This window comes from Cebus imitator, unplaced genomic scaffold (genome assembly GCF_001604975.1).
Source record: "Cebus imitator isolate Cc_AM_T3 unplaced genomic scaffold, Cebus_imitator-1.0 Scaffold120, whole genome shotgun sequence".
NCBI classification, from domain to species: Eukaryota; Metazoa; Chordata; class Mammalia; order Primates; family Cebidae; genus Cebus; species Cebus imitator.
In genome coordinates this window covers 3,048,457-3,071,717 of record NW_016107435.1, presented here as the reverse complement: position 1 = coordinate 3,071,717, position 23,261 = coordinate 3,048,457, and the positions used below count along the sequence as shown (strand labels likewise).

At 44.4% G+C, this 23,261-nt stretch overlaps 1 protein-coding gene across 2 annotated transcripts in view; it reads right to left on the bottom strand.

Moving 5' to 3' along the window:
* SH2D4A (SH2 domain containing 4A) overlaps positions 1-23,261 on the bottom strand; it is an 86,493-nt gene that overhangs the window by 51,082 nt on the left and 12,150 nt on the right. For both annotated transcript variants that reach the window (XM_017539689.2, XM_017539690.2), the window contains exons 3-4: positions 15,065-15,224; positions 12,808-12,979 (exon numbers count right to left, since the gene is read on the bottom strand). In XM_017539689.2, the coding sequence (XP_017395178.1) occupies positions 12,808-12,979; positions 15,065-15,224 (332 nt within the window). The remainder of the gene's footprint in view (positions 1-12,807; positions 12,980-15,064; positions 15,225-23,261) is intronic.

The window sequence follows — 23,261 nt, the reverse complement described above, 5'->3', positions numbered from 1 at the left end:
AGAAGATCAAACACCGCATGTTCTCACTCATAGGTGGGTGTTGAACAATGAGAACACATGGACACAGGGAGGGGAGCACTACACACTGGGGTCAGTTGGGGGGAAATAGGGGAGGGACGGTGCAGGGTGGGGAGCTGGGGAGAGATAGCAATGGGAGAGATGCCAGATGTAGGAGATGGGGAGGAAGGCAGCAAATCACACTGCCCTGTGTGTACCTATGCAACAATCTTGCATGTTCTTCACATGTACCCCCAAACCTAAAATGCAATAAAATAAATGCAGAAAAAAAAAGAATGTCATGCATGTGTAGAAAGATACTCTGAGACTGGACCTCAAGTTTTCCAAATCCTGTAGCAGGCATCAAACAATTCTCAGATTCCCAAGATTTGCTTCTCATGGCTCTAAGGGTGAAGCAGAAATTCTTCACTCTTAGAACTGGGGCAAGTCTTTCATTGTTCTGCAAGGGATTTCCTTGAAGGAAGACATTTACTAATGAAGATATAACTTGGGTTACATTGGTATAAAATCATATCCAAATGCAAACCTACAGATTGGGCAGTTTGGTGTACTGGTTAAAACTGCAGAAACTGCTGAATGGCAGGAAGGTACAGCTCTCTACATTTTTGTACGTGAGAAGATTAGCTGTTACTCAGGTGGACCAAGAGACACATTTGAAGTCTTGGAGTGAAGGGCTGTAGTGAAAAGCAGCTCAGGATGGGAATGCCACTTGACTGAAGAATACATCATTTGTGCCTTACTTATAGAAATGAAATTGAGTAGACCTCGCCACGTAGCACTGGGTTTGCCTATCACACTCCTGCCTAACTGCTGCTCAAATACAAAAGTCTAGACCTTCTGGTGTGGCTTATTCATTGAAACTGTATGGTAACCCTCCTTAACAGCCGGTAGTGATAGGAAAAAATACTCTTCCTGTCATACAGGCATCAGGTGTTGGTTTAAGATCTGCATGTTTAGAGCTAGAGGGAAACTTCTGAGAAATCATCTCAGCCAACAGAGTCCATCTGTACCAGTAACTCCTAGGACATCATTTGGCTGCCTGCAGCCCTCTGTTAACAAGGATGTGAGGTCGTGTCCTGGCTCTTCAGGAGAGAGTGCTGCAATTGATTAATGATGTCTGTCCCAAGGCAAGCATAGGAAGTACCTGTATGTGGGCTCTATGGTCACTAAACAATTTTAAAGTCTCTCTCATTTTACAGGTTAAAAAAACGAAAGCCCTGCAGAGACAAAGTCAAAATGAAAATCCAGTTCTTCCGACTACTTGCTCTCATTATATTACCATTGCTCAAAAATGGACTGGAGGCCCACCATCCCTTACTGACAATTCTAAAATCTAAAAAACCCTGAAAATATGTAACTCATATGAGGGAGATTCCTCGCTTGAACTGACATGAGGCTATTTACAGTATTTATAACATTTGTTTACAGGGTGTTGCTCCAGACCTTGCTGGGAGGCATTATATATTACACAGCACATGCACAGCATTTCTTTGATAAAAATCTGAAAAAAAAAAAAAAAAAAAAAAAAAAAAAGCCCAGGCATGGTGGCTCACGCCTGTAATTGCAGCACTTTGGGAGCCTGAGGTGGGCAGATCACGAGGTCAGGCTCGAGACCATCGTGGCCAACATGGTGAAACCCCGTCTCTACTAAAAATACAAAAAATTAGTTGGGCATGGTGTCATGCACCAGTAGCTGTAATCCTAGCTACTCCAGAGGCCGAGGCAGGAGAATTGAACCCAGGAGGCAGAGGTTGCAGCCAGCCAAGATCATGCCACTGCACTCCAGCCTGGGTGACAGAGGAAGACTCTGTTTAAGAAAAAAAAGGTATCTGAAAAAGCTGCAATCTGAAAGACTTCTGGGCCCAGATGTATTGGATAAGGGGTGGCAGGCCTGTATCCCACAGCCTAAAGGGGTGTGATAGGTGTCATGGCCTTAAAAGATGCCCACACCCTAGGCCAGACGCAGTGGCTTGTGCCTGTAATCCCAGCACTCTGGGAGTCCGGGGTGGATGGATCGCCTGAGGTCAGGAGTTCAAAACCAGCCTGGCCAACATGGTGAAACCCTGTTTCTACTAAAAATACAAAAATTAGCCAGGTGTGGTGGCACACACCTGTAACCCCAGCTACTTGGGAGGCTGAGGCAGGAGAATCGCTCCAACCCAGGAGGCAGAGGTTGCAGCGAGCCAAGATCACACCATTGCACTCCAGCCTGGACAATAGAGACTCCATCTCAAAAAAAAAAGAAAAAGATACCCACACCCTAATCTGGAACTTGTAAATATGTTAAGCAGAAAAAGGAACTCCTCAGACGTTAATTACCATCTATGGACCTTAAAATAAGATTATCCAGGATTAACTGTGGGCCCAATCTAATCACAGGTGCTCTTCAAAAGCAGAGAACTTTCTCCAGCTAGAGTCAGAGAGAGACAGCAGAAGAGTTAGTCAGAGAGAGCTTTTAAGCAGGAGGACTCAATTTGCCATTGTTTGAGGGGACACTTGGAAAGCATAAGGAATACAGGCAGCTCCAGATACAAAGATTGGCCCCTGATTGATGTCCAGCAAGAAATCAGGGCCTTCCGCTGGTTCATTTGACCAACAATGTGAATATACCTGGAAGTGAATTCCTCTCTGGGGCCTCCAGATTAAGAGACCATCATGGCTGACATCTTGATTTCAGCCTTGTAGTCCTCATAAGCCCCTAATCCAAGAACCCAGTCCTGCCATGTCAGGCTTCCCACCTGAGGAGCTGGAAGGTAACACATGGGTACTGGGCTAAGCCATGAAGAAAACCAATACACGGAACAAGCCTGACTCTTCTTCCATAAGGTGTCCTCTCAGCATCTACTCAAACTTACCTTTCTGCATCCCGGCCAAAGCACTTTACCCCTATCAGACTGTTCTGCATTTTCCCTTGCCGACGCACGAGGCTTTGCACTTTCTTACCACCGACATTTCACCGGCCAGGACTGCAGAGTCCTTTCCCCAGGCCTCTCTGTCTTTCTCTGCCACCCCCTCCATCCCTGCCTTCCACAAACCTGTGGAACAGGCCACTGCCCTCCTGGAACGTGATTAAATCCTGCCCTACGGAGCACCCACTGCTGCTCTTTTCAGGGGTTAAAACTCCTGAAAGATGAAAACCTCATCTTATGCCTCCCTCACGGCGCCGTACTGCCTATCATTACACAGATTAAACCTTGATGGATATTTGCTGAGAATGACTGATGCAGCCGCACCAGCCCAACAGTGCTGGGCACTGAAGTGTGCATCCTCTGGGTAGGAGATGGTCACACAGGGAGGGACAATGTCTAGTGCTCCTAGTTAGAGTAATTCTTTAGATTTGTCCTGGGATTTGCAGTTTTCAAAGATTTTTCAAATATATTATCTCATATCATTTTTCTTAACGAAGAAACCCATGAGATAAACAAGGCAAGTGTTTTTGTTTTTTTTAAATTCAGTTTTTGTTTGCTTGAGACAGGGTCTCCCTCTGTCACCAAGGCTAGAGTGCAATGGTGTGACCACAGCTCACCAAAGCTTCAAATTCCCAGGCTCAAGCAATCCTCCTCCTTGACCACTGGGTCAAGGGTGTGCACCACCATGTCCTGCTATTTTTTTATTTTTGTAGAGATAGTGTCTTGCTATGTTGCCAGGACTGGTCTCAAAATCCTGGGCTCAATCCACCCACCTTTCTTTCCCAAAGTGCTGGGATTGCAAGCATGAACCACCACGCCTGGTTTTAATTCCCAGTTTTGAGAGATGGGAAAACAGAGGCTCCAGTGGGTTAGGAAATTTACACAGCTAGCACAGGTAACAAACCCAGCAGCACAGATGCAAACCTCTTATAGTGCAGGGCAGAGAAGCTGCTCTAAAAATCCAAGGCACACAGAGACAGAAGCAGCATGCTAGAGCTGAGCTCTTGGAAAATACCATCGAGGTAAATCAGAGTGGCTCAAGGTGTCAGGGAAGGTAGATTTAATCCTGCCTGTTTCTCCAGGGCTCCCCAACTCCCTCCTCTTTTTGTTTCTCCATGTTTTTCTTATAGAAAAAGCTTTTCTGTTTAATTTAAAGCTAAGAACATCTAGTTTAAAGTATCACTGCTAGCAGAGGGGAAAAGCCCAACAACTCTAATCCCAGTAGTGGGATTATTAAGATGCAAACACAACCTTCCCTGGGGCAGATAATAAGAGGGACCTGAATAAGGTAGAGGACCCAGCTACACCTGTGAATCAAACCACTGCTTTAATCCCCCACTTAGAAAAGGAATAAAAATACCTGGCCAGGTGCGGTGGCTCACACCTGCAATCCCAGCACTTTGAAAGGCCGAGGCGGGTGGATCGCAAGGTCAAGAGACAGGGACCATCCTAGACCACATGGTGAAACCCCATCTCTACTAAAAATACAAAAATTAGCTGAGTGTGGTGGCAGGTGCCTGTAATCCCAGCTACTTGGGAGGCTGAGGCAAGAGAACTGCTTGAACCTGGTAGGCAGAGGTTGCAGTGAGCCGAGATTGTCTCACTGCACTCCAGCCTGGCAACAGAGCAAGACTCTGTCTCAAAAAACGAAACAAAACAAAACAACCTGTTTCACATCTCCTACAGTTATGAGGATGAAGTAACATCATGGATCATGGATATAAATCTTTCCAAACATGTGTTCAGGGCTACCTATCTCTAACCACTATCGTCCCAATGACCAGCACTAAGGCAAACCTGCCTATTTCACCAAATAGCATCCAAGCTCCTGGCTATTCTCTTACCACGTGTTGCTTTCTTCCCTTGAAGCTGGCCTCGGCATTCTATTAATCTGATTTCATCCTATTCAAAATACCAGGAGAGGATAATGAAGAAGTAACTGTAGGATTTGCCCCAAGTTATACATAAGCTCAAAGGGGACTCTGACTACATGTTTGCTTTAAATCCGTCCTTCCCCGAGATAATCAGAGCAGAGTTGAGAAAACACTACTGACACAAATGGAGAAATCCAGTCTACCCTGATGTTCATAAGACTGAACACTCTCATGCCCAACCACAACCTGATATTTTTCCATTATTTGTACTTCTTCTGGCAGCAACTGATAAATCAGTACAAATAAAAAGGGTCCCTGTTAACTAGAAGCACTACCTCCTAGAAGAAACTGACTCCTCCACAAGAGCTTCTACAATGCTGAACACACGTCATTATTTGGGTTGTATTTAATTTTCACCCATTCTCCATAGCCCGCAGGAGATTTTAGATCAGACTGGTAAGAAATGCATTCTGATTCAGGTCTGGAGTATCTTATTAGAAAACGGGGCACAGTTTCTAGTGATTATCTCTCTCTCTTTTTTCTTTTTCTTAGACAGGGTCTTGCTCTGTCACCCAGGCTATGGTAGAGTGGCATGATCGTAGCTCACTGCAACATCTGCCTGCCTTGCTTAATCTCCCATCTTAGCCTCCCAAGTTGCTGGGACTACAGATGCATGCCACCATTCCTGACTAATTTTTTTTTTCCCATTTATTTTATTGTATTTTAGGTTTTGGGGTACATGTGAAGAACATGCAAAATTGTTGCATAGGAACACACATGGCAGTGTGATTGGCTGCCTTCCTCCCCATCACCTACATCTGGCATTTCTCCCCCTGCTATCCCCCCCCAGCTCCCCACCCCCCACCGTCCCTCCCCTATTTCCCCCCAACTGACCCCAGTGTGTAGTGCTCCCCTCCCTTTGTCCATGTGCTCTCATCGTTCAACACCCGCCTATGAGTGAGAACATGCGGTGTTTGATCTTCTGCTCCTCTGCATTCCTGACTAATTTTTGTGGTGTTTGTAGAGGCGAGGTTTTTACCATGTTGCCCAAGTTGGTCTTGAACTCCTGACCTCAAGTTATCCATCTGCTTCGGCCTCCCCAAAGTGCAGGGATTATAGGCATGAGTCACAGCACCTGGACTCTAGCGGTGATCTTTCATGTGGAAATTTACTACAAATCTAACAAGACAGCTTTATTTTCATAAATCTATAGCTGATTTTCCTTGAATATTATTTATAATCCTGGAAGACTGATTATTCTTTAAATCCCCCCAGAGTTACTCAGTTAAGGATTATGGTCACTAATTTCAGTAAAAACTGCTTGAAGAATTTTTTTTTAATATAATAGATGTTGGGCCTTGTGTATACAATGCAATTTTAAAGACATTACAATATACTTTTAGGTATTAGAGTTAAAATTAATTATAGGGAAAATTCAGAAATCTTTAGTCTTTACTGTGCAAACCTGAATTGCATTTTGGAAACACGTGGGATGTGTCCTAAAGCTCTCGTCTTAGTTTCTCACCGGAAACTGGAATTCTCTTCTAAAGGAAAAGGCCTGGGGGCAGTGATGAATTTGTTTTAAATATGTCAAAGTTACGATGAGAGTGGGGATTAAGCAGACATACAAAAATGAGGACATTCTAACTGTAATTTGGGGGTTAGTCACTTCATCTTTTTGAACATTTGTTTCTTCATCCGTACAAAACAAATGGTAACATATTGTCTATTTCACAAGAGCGTTGTGAAATAACACAACTCGATGAGAAAAAGTGTGGTGAACTCTAAATCGCATGCATAGGATCAGCCTGACTGGGTGCAGTGGCTTGCACCGGTAATTCAAGTACTTTGGGAGGCTGAGACAGGAAGATCACTCAAGCCCAGGAGTTCAAGACCAGCCTGGACAACACAGTGAAACCTGTCTCTACAAAAAAAATTAAAAATTAGCCAGGCATGTGCCTGTAGTCCCAGCCACTCAGGAGGCTGAGGTCGAAGGATAACCCGGGCCCAGGAGTTGGATGTTATAGTAAGCTATGATTGTGCCACAATCATAGCTCATTCCAGCCTGGGTGATAGAACAAGGCCCTCTCTCAACTGTCTCAAAAAAAAAAAAAAAAAAAAAATTCAGTGTGTATCCACCACTACCAGTGTTGTAAGTAGCCTGGGAAATCCTGATGCATCTCAACTGGAATCACCTTCTCCTTTAACATCAGCTCGTCCTCCAGACACGCCTGCCCATCCTCATGACACCTCATTCTCCCATGCATCCAAGCTTAGATACCTGGGTCATGCTACCTTGTTCTTCCACCCTCTCTGATCCAAGAACAATCCCTCCCTTTCAAAATATAAACCTGATCAGCTCAACTCCTTGCTCAATAATCACTGACAATTTCCAATTATTATTGAAAATAGTCAAAACATATAAGTCACCCTCAAGACCCTGTCTTGTCTGGCCCTGCCCCACCCTCCACAATGCTTTTCCTGTTTCCACACTCCAGTCACACTGGCCCCTTTGGCTCCTCCAAAACCTACTTTCCCTCCAGGTTCAGAGTGTTTGCCCACATTGTCCCTCAGCTGGAACTGCCAGCCTAAGGTTCATGTCCTCTGCAAAGCCAGCCTTGGCTCCATGGAGCTGCCCAAGTGCTAATGTAATTGGGGTGCACAGAAACCTATCCCTCATCTCACAGCACTTGTTATTGTTTGAAATTATATGTTATGTGAAGTCTCTCTCTCCCTCCCCAACTAAAACGTCATGAGAGCAGTCATTCTGTTTTACACTTGATCTTAGCCAAAACGCCGAGAAGCGATGTGATTCTGTTTTACTCCAGTTTCATAACCTCAATACTTAGCACATATTGGGTACTAAAAATATGTTATGAGTAAGTCAGTCAACCTTGGGATCCTCTCTTCACTGTCTATATATTTAAGCTGATAAAATGTATAGGGGCCAGGCTCAGTAGCTTACACCTGTAATCCCAGCACTTTGGGCGGCTGAGGTGGAAGGATCATTTGAGGCCAGGAGTTTAAGACCAGCCTGGGCAACACATCAGGACCCCATCACTGCAAAAAAAAAAAATTGTTAAAATCAGCTGGGGGTGGCGGCTGAACCTGCAGTCCCAGCTACTAGAGAGGCTGAGGCAGGAGGATTGCTTGAGCCCGGGAGTTCAAGGCTGCAGTGAGCTACAATTGCACCACTACACTCCAGCCTGGGTGAGAGTGAGACCCTGCCTCAAAAAGAAAAAAAACAAAATTCATAGGGAAGAGGAAAGTGAGCTAACTAAATAGCTGATGTAAGTTTGGAGGCATGGAAATTAGTGCTCTGTATTTAATACCTGTGATGGTTAATACTGAGTGTCAACTTCATTGGATTGAAGGATGCAAAGCATTGTTCCTGGGTATGTCTGTGAGGGTGTTGCCAAAGGAGATTAATATTTGAGTCAGTGGACTGGGAAAGCCAGACCCACCCTCAATCTGGGTAGGCACCATCTAATCAGCTGCAAGCGCAGGTAGGACAAAAGCTGGCAGAAGAACGTGGAAGGACTAGACTGGATGAGTCTTCCAGCCTCCATCTCTCTCCTGTGCTGGAGGCTTCCTGACCTCAAACATCAGACTCCAAATTTTCAGCTTTTGGAAGCTTGGACTTATTACACTAGTGGTTTGCCAAGGACTCTCAGGCCTTTAGCCACAGACTGAAGGCTGCACTGTCGGCCTCCCTAGTTCTGAAGTTTTGGAACTCAGACTGGCTTCCTTGCTCCTCGGTTTGCAGATGATCTATTGTGGGCCTTCACCTTGTGACAGTGTGAGTCAATACTCCTTAATAAACTCCCCTTCATATAAGCATCTATCCTATTAGTCCTGTCCTCTAGAGAGCTCTGACTAATATAATGTCTCACTTACTCATCACAAAAATCCTACCAGATTGTATTGGTTTTCCATTGCTGCTATAACAAATTATAATAAACTCAGTACTTTTGAATGACACAAATTATGGTCCATTTTGGCCAACCCTGGGCCAACATCAAGGTGTCAACAGAGCTGCATGTCTTCCACAGACTCAAGGAGAATGTAATTCCTTGCCTCTTCCAGCTCCTAAAAGCTGCCTGCATTGCTTGCTTCACACATGTCTCTTCCTCCATCATGAAAGCCAGGAATATCACATGCCTCTGACCTCAACCAGGAAAGAGTCTCTGCTTTAAGGACTCATGGGATTAGGCTGAGCCTGCCTGGAAAAACAAAGATAATCTTCCATCTCAAGATCCTTAACCTCAGTCCCAGGGGCAGAGTCCCCTGTTCCACGTAAAGTAACGCGTGTCTCCATATTTAAGTTGAGAAAAATGCATAGGGGCCAGGCGCAGTGGCTTATGCCTGTAAACCCAACACTTTGGGCAGCTGAGGTGGGAGAATTACATGAAGCCAGGAGTTTAAGACCAGCCTCGGCCACACAGCGAGACCTCATCACTACAAAAATATGGTTAAAATCGGCTGGGGGTGGTGGCTACACCTCTAGTGCCAGCTACTAGAGAGGCTAAGGCAGGAGGACTGGTTGAGATCTAAGTGTGGATATTTTTGCCATTATTCTGCCTAACAGACAGATTGTTTATCCCCTTTTTATAGAGAGAGAAACTCAAGAGCTAAAAGCTACAGCACAAGGAGGTGAAGGATGCAGGACTCAAATTATTTCTGGTTTTCCAGATAGTGTGTCAGTCTGGTTGTGTCTCCATTTTAATAATTATTTAATAATTAGGGTAGCATAATGAAACATTTCTGACAAAGCCTATGGTAGTGAACTGCATTCAGTACCCAAGGCTGCTGCCATGAATGGCATAAACTTGGTGGCTTAAAACAACAGATATTTACTCCCTCACAGTTCTGGAGGCCACAATCAGAAATCAAGGCTGGGGTAGGGCTGTGCTCCCTCTTCCGGCTTCTGATGGCCCCCATCTTGTGGTAGCATACTCTGCTTTCTGCCTCTCTCTTTACTTGGCCTTCTTCCCTGTGTTTCTGTCTGATATGGTTTGGCTGTGTCCCCACTCAAATCTCATCTTAGGAGGAAGCTGGTGGGAGGTGGTTGAATCATGGGGCAGGTGTCATGGTGTTCTTGTGATAGTGGGTGGGTGTCACAAGATCTGATGGTTTTAAAAATGGGAGTTTCACTGCACAAGCTCTCTTCTCTTGTCTGCTGCCATTTGAGATGTGCCTTTCACCTTCCGCCATGATTGTGAGGCCTCTCCAGCCACGTGGACCTATAAGTCTATTAAACGTCTTTCTTTTGTAAATTGCCCAGTCTCAGGTATGTCTTTATCAGCAGCATGAAAACAGAATAGTACACTCTCTCTCATATTTCCCTTGGTTCTCCTCTTATAAAGATACCTGTCATGGGATTTAGAGTCCACTCAATCCAGGGTGTGATCTTATCTTGAGATCCTTTAATTATATCTGCAAAGATCTGTTTCCAAATAAGCTCACATTCTGAGGTTCTAGGTGGACATGAATTTTGGGGGATAAATATTCAAGCCACTACAATGATATATACAGAGCTTACAATAAAATATAAAGGTACCATCAAGTCAATTGTCTAAGAGGTAGCAGACGACCTCTTTAAAGACTCACACTAGCTATGAAGATCAGCTGCCTCACTGTGTAGCCTGCCGTCAGAGTGAACTCGAGCAAATATCTCAGCAGACCCTGACAGCATCTTCGCTGACACCAGGAAAGATAAAAAGCAGAAATATAAAAGCCTGTCATCCATTTATTTCCATATTCCTTGTATCTAAATGTTTCTTTCTCCCCTGCCCCATCTCTTTCCATATGACAGTTTAGCAGGCACTAAGGAGTGGAACAGTGCCACTCTCCCTATTATATTTATGAGCTGGTTAAAGAATAATAACTGTGGTATCTATCTTAATTTCCATTTTCAATATTTTGTCCTACTTTTGAAAAAAATGTCAAAAGAGTACTGTAATTCAAGTGCAAAGATAAGCACACATACTTAATACTGTTTTTTCAAGAGTCAGGGTTTCACTCAGTTGCTGAGGCTAGAGTACAGTGGTGTAATCAAGGCTTATTGCAGCCTCAAATTCCTGGGCTCAAGCCATCCTTCTGCCTCAGTCTCCTGAGTTGATACAACTACAGACATGTCCCACCAGCCTTGGCTATTTTTTTTTAATTTTTTGTAGAAACAAGGTCTCACCATCTCTACAGGATTGTGCCAAAGCTTGCTTGTCTGGAACTGCTGGCCTCAAAAGTGATCCTCCTGCCTTGGCCTCCAAAGCACTGAGATTACAATTGTGAACAACTACACTCAGCTGCATACTTAATACTCCGGAAGGAGTTTTCTTGTTGTTGCTGTTTTTCTTGGTTTTAGGAGTGTTGGAAAGGGACCTGTGTTGGAGTTTGGTATTACACATGCTGAGTGCAAACCACACCTGGGGAAGCATGGAGACCTCATTGAGGATGGGTGGCACAGGCTGACCCTGGGGTGAAAACCAAATTTAGAATTTTTTCTTCTTAAATATTTTGAGCCTCATATTTGTAGCTTTTCATAAAAAGCTTCTTCACAGCCCTCATATGAATGACACAACCAAATATGAGAGTTGCTAGTTAAGAAGTTAGCGGTGAATATTTAAGGAGTAGCTTGGGGGTCCTGCAGACTTGGGTTTGAATAAGACCTTGGGCAGGTTGCTTAACCACACCTAGCCTCAGTTTCCCCACCTGTAAAGTGGAAAAATGTCTATAGTTCACGTTATTGTGAGGATTACATGAGACACTCAGCAGTGTGCTTTGCTGTGGACTAACCCCTGATCATGTTAGTTTTCAGAGTCTCAGTAGGCCCTAGAAGGAGGCAGGAGGTACCTGTGTCCCCACCTGACAGCCTTGAAGAAGTCAAAAGCACACACAGCTAGTGCTGCAGGGCTGGAGACAGGAACAGAAATCAAACGACTGCAAATCCCGGTTAATTCCAGTGTCATTACATTCCTGGCAGAATAAGGTACTTCATAACATGTTTGTATTGGTCTCCCAAACTATAATCCAAGCAGAAAATTATGTTTGAGCTTTTTAAACCACCTGAACCATAAGAGAATTCATACCAGTTCTGAGTATAGGATTTCTGTAATGTTGGGGAAATAACTACCCCCACAATCACAGGTAGAGCCACTGAAGGCAAACAGGCTGATGTTTAGAGTCCTCAACAAAAAGGCAAAGACTCAGTAGAACGTAATCTAAATCATGAACAGGCCAAATCTGCCCCTCTCCCTATCTTTATAAATAAAGTTTTATTAGAACACAGCCATGCTCATTCATGTGTGTATTGCTGTGACAAAGACTTCATGGCTCACAAAGCCTGAACCATGTACTACTTTGCGCTTTACAGAAAATGTTTGCCAACCTCTGCTGTAACGGAAGACATATAATGGGGCAGCATTGAGGAGAACTTGAAAATATCTTAAAATGCCAAATGGCAGCTGGGCGTAGTGGCACATGCATAATCCCAGCACTTTGGGAGGCTAAGGGAGGCAGATCACGAGGTCAAGAGATCGAGAACATCCTGGACAACATGGTGAAACCCCGTCTCTATTAAAAAGACAAAAATTAATCAGTCACGGTGGTGCACACCTATAATCCTAGCTACTCAGGAGGCTGAGGCACGAGAACTGCTTGAACTCAGGAGGTGGAGGTTGCGGTGAGCTGAGATGGCACCACTCACTCCAGCCTGGGCAACAGAGTGAAACTCCATCTCAGAAAAAAAGAAAAAAATGCCAAACTGCATTCCTAGTATTCTCACTTAGTACTTTCAGTCTCAGGAAATAGGGGTGCTTTATTTTTCCATGAAGTAACAGAGAGGCTAAATCCCCCAAAGTGAAATGAGCAGGAGGATCTTAAAGTTAGGAGGCATTTCTCCCAAGACAGCCAGGGTGGGATCCAGACACTCGGCCACATTTGTGGCCTCAATAGCTTTTCCTCCCCCATGATGAAATTCCACACATCTATAGATAGGAAGGACTCACTTGGATTTTCTCTTCTTCCAGAGTTGGTGCTGGACTAGATCCTTGCCCCAAATCCTCCTTTTCTGCCAGTTTCTTGCAGATGTTCTTAGTCTGCTGGTTATCTAGAGTCTGCAGATCATGGTACGGTGATTTTATTTTCAAGCTGTTGGTGAATTCTTCAGTGTGAGATTTTCTGAAGAAAGGCAAAAGTGAAATTCTCAAAAAACATTCTTCAACTGGAAGAGCTTTTCCAAAGCAGATGTCGACATTCACATTATGTGGAAAAAAAGCAACAGACACCACTTACTAAGTGCTTCTAACATGTTGGGCCCTGTGCTAGGTGCTGTAAAGACGTTAAATTCATCCTTAACACAATGCTATGAGGAAGACATTGTCATCCTCATTTTGTTATAGGAGCTCCAAGAAATTTTATAATTCATCCAAGACCACCTAGTAAGACAGCCAAGATCTGAACCCGGGTCTGCCCAACTCCTGGTTTAGAAGTTAACCTATTAGAACACACCATCTCCTTCTGATCAATCATTAAAAAATTCCTTTATGTTCATAAATCCACTGATAGTTTTAAAGTTACAGGCACTAGTGGGGAACATTCCCAGACCTTGAAAGTCCAATGCACCATCCATTGTGCCACAGAGCCTGCTTTGCATCCCTTGCCCTTGGGAAATGTACTGAGGTCCTCATATCTGTTCCAATTTCCACTTCACCATCTCAGAGTAAGGCTGTTAACATCACTGCCCAGACCCACTCCCCAGAGAAGGACACCCATAGCACCCCAGGTACCCAGCAGAGGAGCACCATCACCTGCCTCAGTTTCCCTCCAAGTTATCTTCCTACAACTCCAGTTGATGTCACTTCCCTATTGAAAAACCTCACTGTCCACAGAACATGGTCCAAACTCCTAAATCTGGCCTTCAAAGCAGTTTCCCAAGTGTATTCCAAATGCTCAGAATACCTTGTCATTCCCCCAAGAACCATCTGTAATCAAGTCTAGGGGTCTTGGTCTATGTCTACTTGGTTCATTGTGTTGTTCGGATCTTCTATCCTTGATGATTTTCTTGTCTGTTTAGTCCATCAGCTACAAAGAGATGTGTTAACACCTTCCACTCTGGTTGTAGCTTTATTTCTCAAAGTTCTATCATTTTCCTTTTATTCTTACAAAATACCCCTCTTTATCTCTGGTAGTGCTGCTTGCCTGAAAATCTGTTGTCTAACACTAGTATAGCTAAATCAGATTTATTTTTATTAGTGTTCTCGTGGTATATTTTTTCCATCCTTTTACTTTCAATCTTTCTGTGTCATTATATGTAAAGTGCTCTTTTATAAAGCCATGTGTAGTTTTTATCTAGTTTAATCATCTTAGTCTTTTACTTGGAATATTTGATCTATTGATATTTAATGTAATTAATTACATAGTTGATTTTTGTCTATTATCTTACTTTTTTTGACCTACCTGTTTATGTTGCTTCTTGTGGATTTGGCAAACATTTTTTTCTATTGTTGACAATGCACTCTAAAAAAATAAAAATAAATAAAAAAAGTGCTCTGCCTGCACTTTCTTTCCTGGCCTTCTGTAGCTGGAAAACCACTCCTTTCAAGGTCTGGTTCAGATTTCACCAATCAGAATGAGAGGTTCCCACCTATGCTTGGTAAACGCTCTGTTTATACCTTAGTTATAGCACAAATCACAGCCTGCACTGGGTGCAGTGCATCTGCCTACTTCTCCCCCTAGACTGGAAGTTTCCTGTTCCTCTGAATTCCCAGTGCCTTGCACAGTGTATGCACCTAAAAACCCTGATTATCCAGCTGCCCGGATGTAAGTGATCTCCTTGGAAGGCCTGAAGCTTGCACAGTCACTGCATTTCTCACATATATTCCTGATACTCAGCTGCATCGGCCTGCATTGCTCTAACATGATTCTAGTACAGACACAGATGATCACTGGGAAACTCACACACTCATACAGACCAAAGCTGGAATGACAAGTGGGGGAACGAAGCAGCTGATTTGAACTTCCTGAGGTCTTTAGTGCTATCAAAGACTTTAGATCAAAAGTCTAAATCATCCATGTAAAGAGATCCAAGAGGTCTTTAGACCAAAAGTCTAAATCAACCTTCCGAAGGGATCCAAAATGACTTTTGTGAGCCTCCAACCCAACCCCACTCTCCCACCTGATACTGTGAGCAAGAGGCATGTTTGCAATGTTTTCTAAAGTCTCTTAAAGGTCTTTAAGCCTCTGGTTGGTTTGAGGATCTCATACCTGAGCTCTTCTGCCTCCTGTTCTTCTTTTAGCCGGGCCCTCTCAGCAATAATTTCATTACAGAGCACATCATAGGGTTTATCTAGGTGGTGTTCACCCATCACCCAGACCCAGACTTCCTTATCTGCTCCCAGCTTCCAATGAACAGATTTGCCATTCTCTGCAAACAAACAAACAAAAATTTCAGATTGAACAAATATCTTCAGTTGTAGATTACTGTTTCCCACCACTAAAGTATTTAGGGTCTTTGAAAAAATATATATGTGTTAGATAAGGCAAAGAACTTCCAACTGCTCAGGAACATTTATAGGTAGCGATGGTAGTGGTGGCAGCGAGAGGCAGCTTCACTGAAAATATTTGTTTTACAAATATTAGGGGTATCTTTGTTGCACATGCAAAAAACATTTTATAAATGAAGAAACTGAAATGGGAAGAAAGCATTCATTGTTTGCATTATCTTTTAGGGTAACAGACCTAGCACCTCACACCATAATCTCTTAAATCTAACAATATCCCTGTAACCCAGAATTTTATAGCTGCTCAAGGGTGCGACATTTATACTATGTTCACAGGATTCATTGGTGAACAGAAAGCAGGTTTTATTATTTTATTTTATTTGTATTTATTATTTTCCTTTAGAAATGACATCTTGCTCTGTCACTCAGGCTGGAGTACAGTGGTGAGATCATGGCTCCCTGTAGCCTCGAACTCTGGGGCTCAAGCAATCATCCCACTTCAGGCCCCCAAGTAGCTAGGACTACAGGCATGCACTACCAATCCCAGCTATTTTTTTACATTTTTTGTAGAGATGGGGTTTTGCTTTGTTGCCCAGGATGGTCTCAAACTTCTGGCTTCAAGCAATCCTCCCGCCTCAGATAAGGAGGCATTTTAGATTTAGACCAGCATGAGTTCAAATCCCAGCCCTGCCACTTACAAGCTATGTGACTTGGACAGATTAAGCTCTTTAGACTCAATTTTTTCATATGCAAAATGGGAATACCAATATCTACTACCTAAGGTTGCTGTGAGTAGGCAGGCTACCCTGCCAAGTACTTCCCCTAGTACCTGCCACATAATAGGAGTTCAACAGAGGTTAACTGCTATCATTGCTAGCCTATTATTTACTTATATGGCTACCTCTGAGATTCACACCAACCTGTGAGAAGATAATACGACCAGGTAGTATGATACTTGGTGAAGCTACTTAAATAACCCTTGTTTACAATTGGCCTCCCAGGTTAGATTTCATCCTAGTGCTCCTGAAATGCGGCCACATGGGTCATGCCCCTTAAACTGGGGGCAGGAGGAGTGTACCTAGGAGAGGCCAACAGAGACCATCGCTGAGTCCGGCAGACCTACTCAGGGTGACTGTGGGCCAAGGCTGAACCTCTAGTCAAGACCCCAAACCAGCAGTGGTGCTGACTGTGTGGAACAGGGCATCTGGCTGGTGCATGTGCTGGGCCCTGTTTGACGAGTGAGACATCCACACTGAGACTCTGTCTTGTCCTCTTACACTAAGTCAAAGGAGGTTTCCAGTTAAGGTGTCTTCTGTCCAATGTATTGTTGACTTTCGTACTGTGGCCTTGGGATACATTACCAAAGCAGGCTGCTCAAAGCCAAGCTCATGCTTTCTGTTGACCCTTTCTACCCTTGTTGGTACAATGGACACTCTTGCATTATAATCAAGTTCTAAATAGAGACACTGGGCAGAGGAAACAGACTCAGAGTCTGTACTACCAAATGATTCCAGGTTACTGTCTATACCAGTGGAGAAACAGCGAATGTGGCCTCCAGGTAAGGAGGCGAAGATCAATCCCACTGTGCCCAAATGGGGCTGGGCAGCAGTGCGAACTCTTGGCAAGCTCCTTCTCTGTTTGAGGTAATGCCAGATAGTTCATTGAGTTTAGAAATCTGTCATACCTCATAAAACTCCCTTTATTATACTCTCTCAGGGCAACTAATAATATTTTTATTATGTCAGTCTCTCAGCCTTCACCTAAGTAGCTCTCTTTTTTTTTTTTTTTTTTTTTGACAGCAGGAAGAAGATGCCCAGAAAGGATGGCAGGTGGCATTGTGCCAGGGGAAGAAAGGAAGAACAGAGGGATTCCAGCAGCTCAGCTGGAAAAGCCCAGAATAGCCTCCAGAGAGGCCACGGGCTGCAGGCAGGGGTGAAAACTCTCAGGGAAAGGGGGCATTGCTGCAGGTGGGGAGAAAAATCCTAGAACTGCATGTGAACAGTTCAGCCTTCAAAGCTAAACACAGAAGACAGCAAAGTAGAGGAGCACAGTTGAGAAAGCTTTAAAGGAGGGAACAGAGAGAACGTGGTGACCATAAAGAAATAGTGGCTCTTGGCAAGAAGACAGAGAATGAGATATGAAATATCAGAGTTAGCAAGATTCTGAGAAACAGGCTCTTGACAGAGTGGCACTGACAATGGTCTCTGTGCTGACTCCTCACCTCCAAGAGCTCTTCAATGAGGTCAGAGAGCAGGGATACTGGAGGAGCTTCAAGTGGTTCCACGGAACTCCCGGAAGCTCTATGAGGAGAGGGAAGTTGTTCTAGTACAATGTTTTATCTGAGATACCCTCTGCTTCACACCAGATGAGGAATGACCCTCAAGGCTTTCATTGTAATTCATTTTACAAGGCAGAAAATGAGTTTTTGCTATTAGCAAGATGTAGAGCTACATGCTGCAGGTGATACAGGATGAAAGAGATATGCCCATTCCCCTGCAAGTAACCTAGAGTCTAAAGAGAAGGAGCAAGACATTAGGTGACTTATTTAATGAATTTTCATCATATATCTACTATGTGTCAGGCACTGAAGTAGACATAGTGTATTAGTTCATTTTCACATTGCTGATAAAGACATACCCAAGATTGAGCAATTCACAAAGGAAAGAGGTTTAATTGGACTTAAAGTTCCATGGCTGGAGAAGCCTCATGATCATGGCAGAAGGCAAGGAGGAGCAAGTAATGCCTTACATGGATGGCAGCAGGCAAACAGTGAGGAAGATGCAAAAGTGGAAACCCCTGATAAAACCATCAGATCTCATGAGACTTATTCTGTATCACAAGAACAGCATGGGGGAAACTGTCCCCATGATTTAATTATCTCTACCAGGTCCCTCCCACAACATGTGGAAATTATGGGAGTACAGTTCAAGTTGAGATGTGGGTGGGGACACAGAGCCAAACCATATCACACAGGTAAACACTGAGGACAAGACAGCCCAGTCCTCGTCTGCAGGAAACTAACATTCTAGTTGAGGGAAGCAGACATGGATACTTAACTAATTATAAAAGTATTAGAACTTGGAAATGTAGTAGAAGGGTTGCAAAAGGATGCTATGGGAATGCTTATATAAAGGAACTAACCCCCTGGAAAGCCAAGGCAGCCTACATTATAACCACAGAGGATTTTCTACTAAGTCCAGTGAGGATGCAAGGGATGGAGAGATTGCTCTGGAAAGACAGAGGAGAAATAAGACAAGTTCTTTGTACTGAGTATGGAAGGATGGAAATGTAATTTAGACAGAGAGTGAGGGTGGCTTTGGCATTGCATGCAAAGAACAGCGTGGCCAAAGTACAGAGGAGGGAATCACCACCAGGGCCAAGAGGGGCGCCAGAAGTCACCTGCTTGTGTGTGGCACAGGCTGACCACACGCAGGGGAGCAGAGGGCCATGTGGCACAGGGTCCCACACACCTGGCTAAGGGACTGAAGTTAGGCCCTGTACTGCGGTTGAGCCAGAAAGCTAGAGTAAAATCCCAGTTTTACCCCTGCCAGGTTATGAGGCCATGCATACATCAATTTCTATCTCCAAGCCTGAGTTCCTTCTATAATAAATAGAGGTAAGAAAGTCGTCCCTCACAGGCCTGCTCGGCGACAAATGCTCAGAATGTATTAGTTCCACATCCTTTATCTGAGTAGCCAATGAAGAACCCATGAATATTCTGAGCAGGTGTTGCTAGGATCAGAAAGTGATTGAGGAAACTCTGCTGTGCACATCAGTGTGTAGGATGGACCAGGGGGGTATGTGGTGGGTGTTCAGTCAGCATTTGGAGAAAGAATGGGGAGAGACTAGGGTTGAAAAGACCAGGAGTGAGGCAGTCAAGTCCTAAACAGAGCAGGCATAGGAAAAAGACAGTGTTCAAGAATATAGCCAGGTTCAGACTCCAGGATTCAAGGAAGGACTCAAAGATGATGTCAGAATCCTGAAACTCACTCACTGGGAGCACAGCAGGTGAGAGGCACAAATAGTGACAAGAAAATTAATTTGCTTAAGGAATAACAAAAAAAGAGCTGTTCTCGAAGTGTAGACTACATTATTTTTATTTTTACTAGAAATCCATATGGGGACATTCAATGGACATCTGGAATCTAGAGAACTGGAGTCCAGAAGTGAGGCTGAGATCGGCCATGCAGACTTGGAAATGGCTCTACAGATGTCATTGAAGGCGCTGGTATAGATGAGCTGATAGAGAGAATGAAGCCAGGAAGAGAACCTTGGAAAAGCAGTTGCTTTATTCAGAGGGCAGAAGAAAGGGGAGGGAAGAGAGATTCCTGATTAACAATAAACAAATGAAAAACATGGAGGATTCTGATTTCCCAAATAGCCAAACAGCGGAGGAGACCAGAGAATCAACACCAGGGCCTCCTATTAAGTACAGGGAACAGTGGTAGCAATGTTGCATATTAAAGGGAGAAGGTCCTGCCATGTTGCCGACAGAGGAAAGGGACAGGGCAGTGTTAAGTCCTCCCTGCTGAGATGAAAGGGAGGATGGTGCAGACTGAGGAAGCGGTCAGGCAGCCTTGGACTTCAGAGACTCATTTGAGGGACACAGGTGGGGACAGGCTACAAAGGTGAGATGCAGGGGATGGTGAGAACTGGTGCCGACAAGTCAGTATGTTTACCATGAAGAAACGAGGATTCCGTCCTCGGTTCAGCAAGTATTTACTGAGTGTCCGCTACATTCCCGGCTCTGCTCCACAGGGCCAAAGGACAGAAAGAGCACTTGAAGAGCACAGATGGCTGAACGATTTCTTTAAATAGGAGAAACACAGGCAGGGAGTATATACCTGGGGTGTTGGAAGGGGCGAGAGTAAGGGTGTCAAGGATGACGCCCAGGAAATGATGGACAGAAGGAGGTACAAGTGAAGAATAGTGTTAACAAGGAGGTGAGGAAAGGTCCAGTCTGGTAAGAGAAGTTGAAAATGGAGATACACAGAACCACATTTCTGCATGCAGGGTACCTCCTTAAGTGTGCTTCCTTAAGGTACATTTCAGGGAGCCTAATGGGGCATGCACATGTCTTTTCCTACTTGAGTACTGCGCAGGCATTCTGGATATTCTGTCTGCTTCACCTTGAAATTACACGCACTCTTTAATCAGAGGTGAGGGAGGGAGGGAGCTTTTTATAGCACTTCCGTTTAATTACAGGGTTTTTCTTCCCAGTCCTTGAATCATGTTTATACACTGCAGGGCTCTTCATGTTTGCTATCTTGGGGGTTTCTTGAAGAGTTTTTCTAAAACCAACTTTTCTGGGAAGGTGGGTCAGTCATGCTCAGTACCACACCGCAAAGGACTACCAAGTAGAGATACAAGTCCACACTTCATTCTGCAGAGAAATCTCTCCTAAGGTCTGAGAGACTTTTCCCTGCGGGGCCTCCTATAACTAGGCAGTATTGAAAAACATCACATAAAAGTGGGGTGACAGATGTCCTTGGCAAGGAGATGGCCAGGCTCGGACCAGTCCTAGATTGCAGCAAGATGCCAGTCACAACACTGTTGTGTTTGATTCATTCCCAGGTGATGGGTTCAACAGGAGTGCCTGAGACGGGGCATCAGTGTGGATTAGCTCTTCAGGGGTGGTGAATGCCAGCCTTAGACTCAGCTAACATGGAGACCAAGGAGTAAGACTCAGCTTAGAGGAGTCAGTCCTTGGTCTGTACCCTGAGTGGATCCAATCTGAAGGACAACAATAGTAAAAGAAGTGTGTGTGAGAAGGGAGAGAGGCACATGCACATGCTCTCACACACACGCTACACACACCCATGCGACGTGGGGAGAGAGAGTGGAGAGGAAGTGAAGGAGAATCATGTACTTTATCCCCATGAACAGAAGACCAAGAACTGAGCCAACAGCAGCAAAAGAGAATTAACACCAGAGCCTCCTATGAAGTACAGGGAACAGTGGCAGCAACGTTCCATATTAAATGCCACGGGGTCTCACTGAGGCTGCTGGAGGCGAGGTGGCCACCAACACCAAGGCTGTTGCCATGCTGGCAGACTCCCAGAAACCACTGCCTTACTGTCCCAAGTGGATCTTTCTTCCCTCTGGCCTCCCCTCTAGGACAGCCCCATTACCCTCAACTGATCCAGAAACCAGAAGATGAATGCCTGGCTGGAAGGGGCCACATCCCTTCTGACTGGTTGATGTCTGTGCCCTATCTGTCACTAAATATCATCTCAGGTGATTACTCACCTATTTTACAATGAGGAAGTTGAGGCTTAAGGAAGTTAAATACGTTGCCCAAGATCACAGAGCTAGTGAACACTAAGACCAGAGTTCAAAACCGTTCTGCATGAGTGGTGGCAAAACCTGTTTAGGGCTGACTTGTTGCATATGGTCCAAACTGAAATGCTTTGGAGGGTGAAAATGGAGCCACTGAAAAGGGGCACTGGGGTAGCAACAATACACAGGACCCTGCTGGGCAAGTGGAGGTGTGAGGTCACCATCATGCTCTTTCCTGGCCCCGCAGAGCAGTGGGGTGATGAAAAGACTAGGTCTGGCTGGGCACAGTGACTTACGCCTGTAATCCCAGCACTTTGGGAGGTGGAGGCAGGCAAATCACAAGGTCAGGAGATCGAGAGCATCATGGCTAATACAGTGAAACCCTGTCTCTACTAAAAATACAAAAAATTAGCCAGGTGTGGTGGCACATGCCTGTAGTCCCAGTTACTCAGGAGGCTGAGGCAGGAGAATCGCTTGAACCCGGGAGGCCGAAGTTGCAGTGAGCCACGATCACGCCACTGCAGTCCAGCCTGGCAACAGAGCAAGACTTGGTCAAGAAAGAAAAGAAAGGAAAGGAAAAGAAAAGAAAGAAAAGAAAAGAAAAGAAAAGGAAAAGGAAAAAGAAAAAGAGAAGAGAAGGAGGAAGGAAGGAAGGAAGAAGAAAGGAAGGAAAGAAAAGAAAGAAAAGAAAGAAAGGAAGGAAAGAAAGAGAAAGAAAGAGAGAGAAAGAAAGGAAGGAAGGAAAAGAAAGAAAGAGAAAGAAAGAAAAGAAAGAAAAGAAAAGAAAGAGAAAAAGAAAGAGAAAAGGAAAAAGAAAAAAGAAATAAAGAAAAAAGTAAAGAAAAGGCTAAGTCTAGCCCTGAATTCATTTCAATGAAGGCCAAGGCCGATTCCTATCCGGACTTCCTGAAATTACTCAAACTGTTGCTTTCCCCGTGATTTCCTATGTTTGTTAGCATAGGTAACAATCCTGAAGTTATTAATACTGAAGTCAATTTTTAAACATTTAAATAAAATTTTCTGTTTGTTTAGAGACACGAGGACAGAAAGTTGCGGAGCCTGCACGGCACGACAGCCTAGGGAAGCAGGGGGCGGTATAAAAACGAGAGAGCTTCGCTGGAAAAGCAGATGGAGGAACTAGAAAACAGACAAGAGGAGAGCAGTGTAGCGTGTGGCTCAGGGAAGGCGAAAGGGCTCTGATGACGTTACCCAAAAAAGGTGTTCACCATGCAGCTAGGAAGCCAATCCCACTTAAATTATAAAGCCCAGAGTTGGGGGGATGGAGAAGTTGGGCTAAGGACCAGCAGTTCAGGATCGATTTGGAGTTGAACTGGATCTGAGTTCAAATTCTGACTCCACCACCGACTCATGCAAATTATGTCTCTGTTTCCTTGTTTGTAACAATAAAGGGGGGAAAATCGACCTGACTGGATTCTTGTGAGGATTAAATGAAATCATAAATACAAAGCTTATGCTTGGCACATGCTAACAGACCAATATCTTGGTAGGGGGAAATTTCTATGAAATGGAACAGATGAAGCAAAATCCAAGGTGTCAGTGACTAGGCGGGTGGGTGAGGGTCAGGGAGAAACCAGGGTGGCTCCTGGAGTTCTGGTTTCGGCGACTGGGAACAGAGCAGTACCACTCGTCATGATACAGAGTACGAGTCAGGACCAGCAGAT